The following is a 14631-nucleotide window of genomic DNA, read 5'->3' as shown; positions in this document are numbered from 1 at the left end:
GAATGAATGTCATTTCTCTTTTCAGGAGGCAAGTATAAGTTTGAGGACCTTCAAACACCAGGTGTGGCTCACAGCCCTTGTACAGACTCACATCAGGTGTTTTACACAGCCAAATACAACTGCCCTGTTCAACGGGAAGCCTTACAGAACACAAATGAAACTGGTTGCAAGTAAGGGTGGCACACTTTAATTGGCATTTCTCTTTTTTGATAGCAAACCGCTAGGATATAAATCTTTATGTAAATCTAACTAGCTCTTTTTTCAATATAGCAGTCAAAAACCTAAAGATGGCACATAAGGATCATTTTTACAATGGCATTGTTGTCATTGTTGTTGGTGATGTTGGACTCTTTAAGTTTTTTATTTAGTTCAGTTTCTCTGAAACTGTTGTATGTACAACACACATTATGGTTATATTCATCTTGGAGGGTACTGGTTACAGCGTGCAAAAGTAGGTTACTATGGCTTATTTTTAAAGTGATTATGTTAAGGTTTAGAATTATGCTCAGTTTATCTTATTTATGAAACTTGATTTCTGTGTTCATCTTGGAGGGTAATACTCATCTTGTGCCAAAGTAGGTCACGATGAACTGGTCATAGACTAGGAGCACTTATGGGATGGTCTGTTATTAATCATCCATTGTTCTTTTGATATTTGGTCTGTTATTAATCATCCATTGTTCTTTTGATATTTGGTCTGTCCATTATCACCACTTTGTTATCACTAAACATAAATGACAAATTACAGACATTGCAGCTTTCATTTCACATCAGTTAACTTGTTATCTATCCATTTTGTAACTTTAACCAAATTTAGTTTGAAGCTTTATTTCATTAAAATCTCATGTGTGTGTGTGTGCGTGTGTGTGTGTGTGTGATTTAGATTTTTAATGTAGCTTTAACAATTTTAGTAATATCTCTATCATGTCTGTAGTGCAGTGTGGCAGTGACGTCTAGCACTGGGGCATCATGCCACATACATGTAGCATTATGTCCCACTCAGTCCCACTCAGCACCAAGTGAGGAAGCTCAACCAGGGTTTGAACCCATGACATACTGCATCCAAGATAGGTGCTCTGACCATCTAGGCCACATTTGAGTTTGAGTAGATTTGTCCATGAACAACTGTTCTGTGGCCCTTTATTGTTTGCATTTTAGACTTAGAAATATTATACTTTTATTTATGTTTGTCTTACTCATTAACTTTGTAAAAGTTTAATAATTAATATGATATCATTATGATTTGGTTAATGATCAGAATTTGTAAATTCTTAGGTTACGGTGGCCAGAGAATGACTTGGAAATATACATCCATTTGATAATTTAGGGCTACTGGTGATAAGCCAGCTGGGCTGAAGTTACCACATATATATACTTACTTTAAAGACGAGTTCAAATGCAAACAGCACAGATCCATATCTGCTGTCAGATAATGTATTGGCAGATCTGGGTCTGTGCAGTTTGTGAGGAGTAATCAGTCAAACAAATGAAATAGACCCTGCTCTGCAGATGTATTATGCTAAGGCAGACCAGGATCTTTGTTGTTTGCAGTTTGACTTGACTTATTAGCATATATATATTGGCATTTATATATTGGCATATTGACATCTATATATTGGCATCTATATATTGGCATCTATATATGGTAATTACATATATTCTTCATAATACTTTTTGACATTTAGGCCGGAATTTTAACAGTCTTGTTCTTGAAAACTTAAGATAAACATTTTTGAAGAATGAACAAAAAACTAAGTGAAACAAAATTGCAAAGAGGTCTCAAAATGATTAATTTTACATTAATTTTATTATCTGAATTGGTCTGCAGAACTTCTAGTTTAACTTGTCTACAGTTGCAATGAACCCTAGAGTTCTTAATTACATATATTTGTGTTTGTCTTCTAGAACAAATCTGTTAAGTCTTACTGACTGTGTGAGAAGCTCTATCAATACGGAATACCACCAAATTTGTCAAGGGGAACAAGTGGCTGATGTCATCTATGATAACCAGAACTACATAGCCAAGTCAAAATATGACATAAAATTCCTGAGTACATGTAAGTAATAAAAGTTTGTGCATCAAATAATAGGTGTCAGTCACATTCTACATTATGACTTGAAATATTACTGTACAGGCCTACACAAATATGATGACATGAGATATCACTTTATAGGTTTACACGTATCTGGTTTATACATATCTAAAGACATGGGATATCACTGTATAGGTTTACACATATCTGGTTTACACTTATCTAAAGACATGGGATATCACTGTATAGGTTTAGGTGTATCTGGTTTACACATATCTAAAGACATGGGATATCACTGTATAGGTTTACACATATCTGGTTTACACATATCTAAAGACATGGGATATCACTGTATAGGTTTACACATATCTGATGACATGGGATATCACTATAGGTTTACACTTATCTAAAGACATGATATATCACTGTATAGGTCTACACATATCTGATGACATGGGATATCACTGTATAGGTTTACACATATCTGATGACATGAGATGTCACTGTATAGGTTTACACATATCTAAAGACATGAGATATCACTGTATAGGTTTACACATATCTAAAGACATGAGATATCACTGTATAGGTTTACACATATCTGATGACATGAGATATCACTGTATAGGTTTACACATATCTAAAGACATGAGATGTCACTGTATAGGTTTACACATATCTAAAGACATGGGATATCACTGTATAGATTTACACATATCTGATGACATGAGATATCACTGTATAGGTCTACAAAATGACACCTACTGCAAATCTGGTTGAGAAATATAAAAAATTCAGACACAGGCTATTTAAAGAACGTCACTTGCACTGATTTGAAATTGATGTGTTCAGAGGGATCAATGTTATCTACATTTATTTTGATGCAGTGTTTAAACTGCTATACTTTAAATTTAAAAAATAAAAATGCTTTAAATTGGCAAATTTTCTATGTGTATTTTGCCTCTCAAAATAGTGTGCCTCATAATTTTTTTAACTTTTTATACTTATATTTGATGTTATTTTATTTAATTAAAAGCAGAGTTTTCTCCAGTACCAAAATAATTATTTACATTGTTTTCAAACAACGCTTGTTCCGTTGAAGTTGTATTCCATTTTACTTAAAGCAATGTTTCCCTCCACTTCCTAATGTCAGCTGGTGTCTAATTGCTCAGTCTCAGTATTCTCTTTACTGACTGCATCAGCAGAGTTGAAGTTCATAATTAAACATCTGAAGTGTGTCCTGCTTTAACCAGTTTTGTTTTTATTGAAGTCCATTTAATTTTTGGTAACTTTTGGAGGACCTGGGATTTAAAAATCAATGTCTGATCCCCATTTTGCTTGAAACAATACTCCATTGCTCTGATTTGTTGACAAAAGAAACTAATTATATCCATCACATTAGTTGGAGAAGCAAATTACCCGGAGAGAAAGAGAATTGTCTTGCGTTTAAATACAATCAAAGCTCCAGCTTCTCCCAATAATGAGTTCCTATATACTTTCGTTATTGTTTATGGTACCGAACCCTCATTCACATTCTAATGTAAAGGGTTTCACATTTGACATGGTTTTCGACAATTTCACAACTTGAGGATGTTCAGGTGTGTAGTTCTGAATAATTGAGTCATGCACCTCTGATCTCGCTATAGCTCATTTTATGTCCTCACCTTCAGGTAGATGTAGTGTCTGTGTATTTCATCATGATCAGTACGGATAAGTATTCTGGGGCCTTGGAGTAGTTTCATTTTCAGAATTTTCAGAATGTTGCAAAACTGTCCATATTTTTTAATCAAAGTTGGAGAAAAAAAATGAAGCCAAGAAGCATTAGTCTTTTTTTTAAAATATAAATCAGTATAAATAGTAGTTTTAAGTTTTATAATTAGTTCTTGTGGATGTGTCACAGTTAAAGGAAACAATCTGTCAATTGAACCAGTCACTACCAACTTTTTGGACTAAATGGATTAAAATAGTGTGTAATTATCTCCCTTTCTTTAGGTACAGCATGATATATTTAAACCAGTGATGCATTACCATGTAAGCATGAGTAATTGATAGTACAAGGAATACTGAGTGCTAATTATTGGTAACGAATGAAATACCAAGTACTGTTCCACATTCATAGGTCATGTGCATGCTTTGTACACAAAGTTTATAGATTTTGATACAATGAAGCTAATAATATTTATAAAGTGGAGGAACCTACAAATTACAAATGTTGTTGTTGTAGGGTTTAAAGCCATTTTTCAGCACATGATAGGCTATACATGGCGGCCAGTTTTAATGGTGGAGGAAGAACCCGGGAAAGCCCCAGAAAGAACCACCGACCCTCGAGAAGCTACTGGCAAGCTTTCTCACATACCCACATTGGCCAAATCCAAGACTCTAACCCACACAGACAGAGGTGAAATGGCAGTGATCCATAATGGAGAGCGCTTTAGACCACACAGATTACACATAGAATCTCAGTGAGGTGATGAATATTAATAATGACCAGTGTCTTTCAAGAACTTAAGAGATACAATGTTGCATTTTGTCTGCATGCTTCAACTTTCTTTCAGGCAAATCAGAGTATAGGAGGAGCCCAATCTAGATTTAGAGGAGTCACTGGTATCTAGCTTGTTGTTGTTGTTGTAGGGTTTAACACCATTTTTCAGCACAAGATAGGCTATACATGGTGGCCACTATCAATGGTGGAGGAACAACCTGGAAACCCCCCCGGAAAGAACCAGTGACCTAAGTGAAGCTTCTGGCAAGCTTTCTCATGTACCCACATTGGCCAAGCTTGAGACTCAAACCCACACAGACAGAGGTGAGATCGCAGTGATCCATAATGGTGAGCACTTTGGACCATTTGGCCACTCGCGGCCCCTGGTGTCTAGCTAACCTTTTTGTTTTAGCTCAGCAGCAGAACAAGGAATTGTCTGGAAAAATGGTGGACAGGTTTTCTGCACGTGAAAGGAATGCTGAATTTGTACTTCCCATGCATGTGCAGACATGAGCTTGAGATAGTCATGCCATTGTTGCATGTATGAGACTTATAGGTCACTGCATTTTTATGGGAAAATATGAAGTTTTTCTTGAAGTAAAAAAACTAATTTTTTCTTGTTAGATATATTCACCATAAAATTATTTGGTGTATATCTTTAAGCAATGAAAATCTTGTCAGTGATTATTAAACCCATTTTCTTCTGTACTTCAAAAATCAGGAAATTCTTGCCACAATTCACTGCTATTACAGTACCATGTTCATAATTGATTCAAAGACTATTTTGTGATATTCGGCATTGAGAAGCATTTGACCTGAAATTGTTGTTGTTGTTGTGTTGTTCTAGGGTTTAACGCCATTTTTCAGCACAGGATAGGCTATACATGGCGGCCAGTATAACTGGTGGAGGAAGAACCCTGGAAAACCCAGGGAAGAACCACCGACCCATGAGAAGCTACTGGCAGGCTTTCCCACGTACCCATGCTAGCCGAGCCTTGGACTCGAACCCATGCAGACAGAGGTGAGATGACCTGAAATAATGGTATTTTAATTTTCTTGAGCAAGGTATAAATTGTATTTGTTTTTAAACCAATCATATATTTATTTTTATTTGTTTAACAATAAAAATGTACTCATTGCCCACTTTCTATACAAACTCTGATGATTTGCTTTTCAGGTGCTAGAGGTTGTAACGCACCATATATAGAGTATGTAGTTAACAGTCAATGCCAAGGACCACTGATGCTGTTTGACAAGGTGAAGCCAGCTTACCAGTGCAGGTATGACTCTTGACATAATTATGCTCAATATAATTGGAAAAATGTATAATTTAATTCAGGATACTTGTATTTTTTGCCAAATAATAAAAAGATTATAAATGTTGGGGCTCACAATTTGTTTTCCATTTTTGCAATTTTATATGCATAATTATGCAGTGTTATTTTTTTTCTTCAAATCATATCAGGATTTTATAGAAATCATTTGAAGTTTATTCAGTACTTCTTGGTTTTAGGATTTTTCTGCAGTTTTTTTTCTGGTTGTTGTCATTCTAATATTTCTCAGTACTTGTTCACTTTCTTTTTCAAATTCAAATATAAATAAGGTAACCTGTAACATTTCAATTTTTTGTCAAAGTTTAAACTTACCATCATATTGCCAATGTTGTTTGAACTAGACATGCATGTTTTCTATGGAGCTCATACAAGCACTTGGGTCTGTCTTTTATTCAGACTTTTTGAGTATACTGTGAGTTGCTTGACTTTCATCAATATGTTGGAAAAATTGGGTTGTGATGCAGCTGGTACTACTGTTGGGCAGTATTTTGCACAGAGATGGTTAAGAATAAGGGAACGATACCCTGGTGTATCAAACTTCACATCATCCATCACCTGCAATGTTACAGGTCAGTATGAGCATTTAATAAATTATTCATATTCTAAAGGGTACTGTTTTTTATTCATATGATAATTGTTGCAATAGCTAATACAGTTATTTACCCACTTTGTCACAATTAACTGACCTTACCATATTTCTTTACAGGACCCTTACCAGCATTGGCTCCATTACCTGATCTTACCACATTTGTTTGCAGAACCTTTACCCACATTGGCCCCATTACCTGATCTTACCACATTCCTTACTGCTGGGGCATTGCTCATATTGTTTCCATTACCTGATCTTACCACAGTCCATACTGCTGGAGCATTACTCATATTGTCTTTATTACCTGATCTTACCACATTCCTTACTGCTGGAGCATTACTTATATTGTTTCCATTACCTGATCTTACCACATTCCATACTGCTGGAACATTACTCATATTGTCTTTATTACCTGATCTTACCACATTCCTTACTGCTGGAGCATTACTCATATTGTCTCCATTACCTGATCTTGCCACATTCTTTACTGTTGGAGCTTTACTCATATTGTCTCCATTACCTGATCTTACCACATTCCTTATTGCTGGAGCCTTACTCATATTGTCCCCATTACCTGATCTTACAACATTCCTTACTGTTGAAGCTTTACTCATATTGTCTTCATGACCTGATCTTACCACATTCCTTACTGCTGGAGCTTTACTCATATTGTCTCCATTACCTGATCTTACCACATTCCTTACTGCTGGAGCTTTACTCATATTGTCTCCATGACCTGATCTTACCACATTCCTTACTGCTGGAGCTTTACTCATATTGTCTCCATTATCTGATCTTACCACATTCCTTACTGCTGTAGCTTTACTCATATTGTCTCCATTACCTGATCTTACCACATTTCTTTGCAGGACTTTTACCCACATTGGCCCCATTACCCAATCTTGCCACATTTCTTACTGCAGGAGTTTTACCCACATTGTCTCCATTGCCTGATCTTGCCACATTTGTATTGCAGGAGATTTACACATACTGGCATCATTACTTGATCTTACATTTCTTTGCAGGAGATTGATTCATATTGTCCAAATTACCTGATCTTACCACATTTTAATTGCAGAAGATTTACCAACAATGGCCCCATTACCTGTCTTAACACATTTTTTTCCAGGAGCTTTATCCACATTAGCCCCATTACTTGATCTTGCAACATATATTTGCAGGAGATTTACTTTTATTTGCCCCATTACTTGATCTTACTACATTTCTTTGCAGGAGATTTACCAACACTGGCCCCATTACTTGATCTTTCCACATTTATTTTCAGGAGATTTACCCATATTGGCCCATTACCTGATCTTACCATGTTTCTTTGCAGGAAAATAACCCATATTTGCCCTATTTACTTGTTCTTAAAACATTTCTTTGCAGGAGCTTTACCCACATTTGCCCCATTACCTGATCTTTCTTTGCAGGAAATTTACTTACATTGGTCCTATTACATGATCTTACCACATTTCTTTGCAGGACATTTACCCACATTGGCCCATTACTTGATCTTACCACATTTCTTTGCAGGACATTTACCCACATTGGACCATTACTTGATCTTACCACATTTCTTTGCAGGACATTTACCCACATTGGACCATTACTTGATCTTACCACATTTCTTTGCAGGAGTTTTACCCACATTGGCCCCATTACCTGATCTTACCACATTAGAGATATGTTCTGATCCAGACTTGTTCTTCCACATCTTTACATTTAATTGCAAAGCTGTGCTAGATAAACCAACATTGCTTGGAAACAAAAGCTGCAGGTAACATTAAAAACACTAAATTTCTGTACAGATTTATATGTGCAAATATAAAATAGGGTTGATTTAGCAGTATTTACTCCCCTGCAACTGATTATCTTTCCATTCTTGTGATACATTTATACAATTTAACTGTGTTTGTGTTTACAATTTGTCTCCCTTTTGTGAGAGTTTTAACAAAACAGTTTGTTCTTTTGTACATGCTGAGGGTTTTTCTCATAAGAAGTATTTAGTATTTTTCAATAAGACTTTATTGTCTTGTTGATGTATATCCAGAATGGCTTTTAATCTGAGGATACTACATATATACTCACTTATAAGTCAAGTCAAACTGCAAGCAACCAAGATCCTGATCTGTCATAGCATAATGGGCCAGCAGATCAAGGTGTATGCTGTTGGTTCTACTGATTACTTCTAACAAACTGCACAGACCCAGATCTGCCAGTGAATTATGCAACAATTTATCTAGGTCTTTGCAGTTTGAAGTTACTCCTGACCTATGAGCTAGTATTGATGGTACTTGAAGGTATAGGATGTGCCTGGAATTGATGTTCTATTGCTTTCTGACAGAGAAGTATGGAATGATAATGAATGTGTGTATGCATGTGATTTGGATTTTTTACGTAGCTTTAACAATTTTTTAGTCATATCGCTACAATTCTGCAGTGTGGAAGTTTATAGTGATGTCTAGCACTGGGGCATCATACCGCAAACATGTAACATGATGTCCCACCCAGTCACATTATCCTGACACCAGGCCGACTAGTCCTGACACTAACCTCTTAATGCTGAGTGCCAAGCGAGGCAGCTTTTAGTACCATTTTTGTAAGTCTTCGGTATGACTTGGCCAGGGATCGAACTCACGACCTCTCACATCTGAAGCAGACGCTCTAACCACTAGGCCACAGGTGTGGTTGAATGATAATGAATCAGTAGGAAAATAAATTGGAGTAAAGCATGGCATTCTTAATGGAAGAGGTGCTAAGTTGTTAGACTTACAAGAAGGAGAAGAAATGCTCAATTACAAGTTTTGTGTTAAGAGAAAAAATGATTCTCTGAGTTAGAGCAACAAAAGATATTCTGTATTCTAGTCTGAGGATAGAAGTGTACATTTCCATTTTATCAGTCAAACATTCAGCTTACATGCTGGATGATGATCATCTAAATAGTGTCTAATTAGCTATGTACCCCATCTAAGACATTACAATTTTGAATTGATCAATAATATAAATACTGATTTTGTTGCTTTCAGCTACCACTGGAAGAAGTTTGATTGCGTTTTGAACACTTTGAATGCCCTTTCCTTTGCCCAGAAAAGAAATAATTGTTCCTTTGATAATGTACGAGCATTTATGTTCCCCAACTCGACAAATAATAGTACCATGCTTTTGAGCAAGATCCAGGACAAGTTGACAGAGTTATCATATCCACTGGATACAAATGAATTTAATGTGTGCTATAGTAAGTATGATGTCTTGTGTTTTTATATTTATCTATACTCTCACATAGAGGCATATTTGGGCACATCTGGCCAGGGGCATTTTTTCGGTTATTGTCCAGGAGCAGAGCGTAATTTAAAATGATGTAGCAATGATATTGTTGTGACTTCATTTAAATTACCTTGGTTGAAATAAGTAGCAACATGGCAACTCATGTACTGGGAACAGCATATGAGATATCGATAAGAAGAACTTTGGCAGTGAATTAAATAAAGTTCGTATTCTTTTTATTACACAAATAAAATAAAGATTTTGTGTAAACATACAATCAAGGAGTAGAATCATAATGTGAAATTCTTAATTACTTCACTAAAATGTGAGTTCACTTGTTATCATGTTATGGTTTTGTGAGTCAGGAGTGGGTTTATTTGTACAGATCACCCATGGTGTTGTGAGTCAGAAGTGGGTTTATTTGTACAGATCACCCATGGTGTTGCAAGTCAAAAGTGGGTTTATTTGCATAGATCACCCAGAACACTTTAAATTATTGCAATAAAAATACAACAAAGTATTTTGATTGGACTGCATTGCATAAACTTATTTAGTAGACAGACTTCTAAAATGAATAGTTGACAACGAACTAATAAATCTATTGGCATGATGCCAACGCAAAAAAAGGTTACCAGAGAGCAGAGTCACATGAATGGATAGCTGAAGTAGAATGGAGCCACTATCAGTAATAGTATTTACCTCTGTTTGCCATAGACCAGAAAAATGAGATGGCCTTTCATGTGTCATCCATCTTCCAAACTTTGGTCTGTCCATTAGTACAAGTGTGCTATTGCTACTCCTTCTAACCTACTTGCATGATTGCAATGACACTTGACACATACACATTTTCATCCCACTCCTCCTAACCTACTTGCATGATTGCAATGACACTTGACACACACACATTTTCATCCCACTCCTCCTAACCTACTTGCATGATTGCAATGACACTTGACACACACACATTTTCATCCCACTCCTCCTAACCTACTTGCATGATTGCAATGACACTTGACACACACACATTTTCATCCCACTCCTCCTAACCTACTTGCATGATTGCAATGACACTTGACACACACACATTTTCATCCCACTCCTCCTAACCTACTTGCATGATTGCAATGACACTTGACACACACACATTTTCATCCCACTCCTCCTAACCTACTTGCATGATTGCAATGACACTTGACACACACACATTTTCATCCCACTCCTCCTAACCTACTTGCATGATTGCAATGACACTTGACACACACACATTTTCATCCCACTCCTCCTAACCTACTTGCATGATTGCAATGACACTTGACACACACACATTTTCATCCCACTCCTCCTAACCTACTTGCATGATTGCAATGACACTTGACACACACACATTTTCATCCCACTCCTCCTAACCTACTTGCATGATTGCAATGACACTTGACACACACACATTTTCATCCCACTCCTAACCTACTTGCATGATTGCAATGACACTTGACACACACACATTTTCATCCCACTCCTAACCTACTTGCATGATTGCAATGACACTTGACACACACACATTTTCATCCCACTCCTCCTAACCTACTTGCATGATTGCAATGACACTTGACACACACACATTTTCATCCCACTCCTCCTAACCTACTTGCATGATTGCAATGACACTTGACACACACACATTTTCATCCCACTTCTCCTAACCTACTTGCATGATTGCAATGACACTTGACACACACACATTTTCATCCCAAGATTAGTCTCCCTAAATAAAAATTGTCCTGCTCAGACATCCCAACAGGCACAGTGGCCATGTTGAAAATCTGGTCACTACTTCTTCTGAATGGATGGTCCTATCAGAATGGGGTTTTCATTAAAAGACTTCTTATGAATTAATGGTCATATCAAAATGGGGTTTTCATTAAAAGACTTCTTATGAATGGACTGTCATATCAAAATGGGGCTTTCATTAAAAGACTTCTTATGTATGGATGGTCATATCAAAATGGGGTTTTCATTAAAAGACTTCTTATGAATGGATGATTATATCAAAATGTTTTTTTTGTTAAAAGACTTCTTATCATATCTAGATGATCTGATGTCTGATATGGCCAACACTCCATCCATCCTGAAAATATCACTAATTTGATGTCTCTTATGGCCAACACCCCATCTATCTTGAAAATATCACTAATTCGATGTCTCATATGGCCAACACTCCATCCATCTTGAAAATATTACTAACTCAATGTCTCATATGGCCATCACTCCATCCATCTTGAAAATATTACTAATGCGATGTCTCATATGGCCAACACTCCATCCATCTTGAAAATATCATTAATTCGATGTCTCATATGGCCATCACTCGATCCATCTTGAAAATATTACTAATGCGATGTCTCATATGGCCAATACTTCATCCATCTTGAAAATATCACTAATTCTGCTGAATGGAGGGTCATATTTACATGGGTTCTCTCCAGAAATCTTCTTATGTCTACTTGGTTCCAAATGAAAATGGTCTGCTTGGGCATACAATATGGCCATCACAGCAGCCACTTTGAAACATTTTTATCACTAATCCTTCTGAATGGATGGTCATCTCAGCATGAGTTTTCTCTAAAATATTTGTTCCTAAATGAAAATGGTGCTGATCTGATATCCAATATAGTTGTCATGACAGCCATCTTTGAAATCTTGTTATCATTTCTGCTGAATGGAAAATCATATTGACATAGGGTTTTCACCAGAAGATTTATTATGATGTCAAGTAGTCCTAAATGAAAATGTTTCTGCTCAGAACATGCGATATGGTCACCACAGCAACCATGTTGAATATCTTGTTATTGCTAGTATGGCTGAATGGATGGCCATATCAACATGGAGTTTTCATTGAAAGACATTTTATGATGTCTAGTTGGTCCAAATAAAAATGATGCTAGTCTGATATTCGGTATGGTTACCACAACAGCTAACTTGTTGTTACTGCTACTTGTACTGAACAGAAAGTCATGTCATCATAGGATTTTCACTGGAAGACTTCTTACAGTATCTAGTTGATTTTAAATTTAAAAAATTATGACGATGACATATACCAGTGGTCATCTTAAAAGATGGAAGGTCATGTCAGCATTGTCCTTTCATCAGAGGACTTTTTATGATGTCTAGTTGGTACTAAATGAAAATGGTGCCAATCTAACATCCATGAAGCCACCATGGCAGCCATCTTGAAAATATTGCTTCTCCTCATCAATGGAATGTCATACTGACTTTGGGTTTTCACCAGAAGACAAATTATGATATCTAGTTTGTCCTGAATGAAAATGGTGCAGATCTGATCTCAAATATGGCTACCAAAATGGACATATTGAAAATTGTGTCCCTAATTTTCTTAAATGGAGGGTTACATCAACACATAGTTTTCACTAAAATTAAGTCTTCTAATGGTGTATAGTTTGTTCTAAATAAAATTGGTGCAGATCTTAAGTCATTATAGTTGCCATAGTGACTAATTTAAAACTCTTATCATTCAAGAATATCAGAGACTAGGTTAATTAATAATCCTAAGATGGGAATGGAAAAAAAGCCTAAAAAATAAAAAAATTGCGATGAATGAGCTACAAAAAAGTATAACAAATTTTGGATACATTGTGAGTTTTGAACTGCAACCTCTTGTTCAGCAAGAGTTACACAGAAAGAAAGATGAATATGGGTATTTATATATAAGATGGTTTGAGCACTCAGCAGTTAAAAAGAATAAATGGTTTTATCATATATTCATGGAAATTCTTTTTGTAAAGTAGAGCATCAGTCCCTTTGATAGACTGCTGTTTATATTTGGGCACCAGTTTAGTCTTAAAAATGTACTTAACTGGATTAAAAAAATTTCTGAACAGTTGACAGCATAAAAAATGTATGGTAGCTTGACATAAAATTGATGAAAGAAATGAACTGGATTGCCACTGTTTTTCAGAAATGTATGAAAACCTGGTCAGCCAAGGACAGATGTGTAACATCTATTTGTCCAGACGTGCAGATGCAATAAAGGAACAGTGTAGCAGTGTGATGAACTACAGTCTGGAAATGGCCTTGAAATTCCCACCAGAACTCAAATGTTGGTTAGTATACAGCAATGTCCTCTTTTATTTTGCTTTTGTTTCATTCAATGTGATTTGCTTCACTTTAGCCTTTTTACTTTAGTCTTTATCCTTATATCATAAATTCAGTTTGGTCCACCTTTTAACCTCACTATAATTAACCTTGCTATTATGAATTCCTTTACATTATGATCACCTACATTGGATGCCAGAGAGTATTTTTAAATAAATAGAAGATCTCATTATAAAAAATGCTTGCTTACATTGGACAACTTCAGATCATATGAACCATAATGAGGGTCTGTTGTACAGTAGCAAGTTCTTTGTGTTGTTCTTGGCATTGAGCTCTTCAGAGTAAAACATAGTTATTGTTCTTGGATCATTTAGCATCATGTCATCAGAATTTTTTGAAGTGTCAGATTTAATGCTTTTGTTTTCTCTGTTGAGTACATTACTGGATCATAATAGACAAAATTATGTTACCTCCCAAATCCAGCCCTTCTGAGATGAGAAATGAAATAATTTTTTTTGGTCTGTATCTCATATAGATGACAGGAAGTAATTATTACAAATTACTTCCCCTTGCTTCTAGGTCATCACCCATATACAAGTTGCGTACCAGTTTAATCTTAAGCTTGAGACTGCAACCAGTTCAGTGTGCCCCCTAAATCCATTACTCTTTATTAAGAAGTTTGAGTCTTCCATCCACAAATGTTGGTGATTTGGGCAATTTTAGTTTTGATATACTTTACGTTTACATCATTTTTGCAATTTTGGGTGTATTTGTTCTTATTTCCTTAGGTATTGTACATTTGTTTATGGATTGGTA

General features: G+C 35.9%; 1 protein-coding gene across 1 annotated transcript; it reads left to right on the top strand.

Annotated features, from left to right (window-relative positions):
• Window positions 1–6285: 6285 nt before the first annotated feature.
• On the top strand, window positions 6286–11851 carry LOC149770120 (uncharacterized). The gene is made up of 4 exons (XM_089949360.1): window positions 6286–6418; window positions 8077–8218; window positions 9468–9676; window positions 11793–11851. The coding sequence occupies exons 1-4, from the start codon at window positions 6286–6288 to the stop codon at window positions 11849–11851; spliced, it is 543 nt and encodes a 180-aa protein (XP_089805486.1).
• The last annotated feature ends 2780 nt before the right edge of the window (window positions 11852–14631 follow it).

The sequence above is a fragment of the Sinohyriopsis cumingii genome, unplaced genomic scaffold, assembly GCF_028554795.1.
Source record: "Sinohyriopsis cumingii isolate HCF-2022 unplaced genomic scaffold, ASM2855479v2 utg002682l, whole genome shotgun sequence".
NCBI lineage: Eukaryota > Metazoa > Mollusca > Bivalvia > Unionida > Unionidae > Sinohyriopsis > Sinohyriopsis cumingii.
Note: the sequence above shows the minus strand (reverse complement) of the source record. Positions and strands in the feature narration are given on the sequence as shown.

What these genes read in the sequence shown, in the direction of transcription:
- LOC149770120 (XM_089949360.1), top strand. Translation starts at nt 6,286, where the DNA reads ATGTTGGAAAAATTGGGTTGTGATGCAGCTGGTACTACTGTTGGGCAG. An exon ending in CATCACCTGCAATGTTACAG is followed by an intron (nt 6,419 to 8,076) that starts GTCAGTATGAGC and finishes ATTTCTTTGCAG; the next exon opens with GAGTTTTACCCACATTGGCC. An exon ending in CTTGGAAACAAAAGCTGCAG is followed by an intron (nt 8,219 to 9,467) that starts GTAACATTAAAA and finishes TGTTGCTTTCAG; the next exon opens with CTACCACTGGAAGAAGTTTG.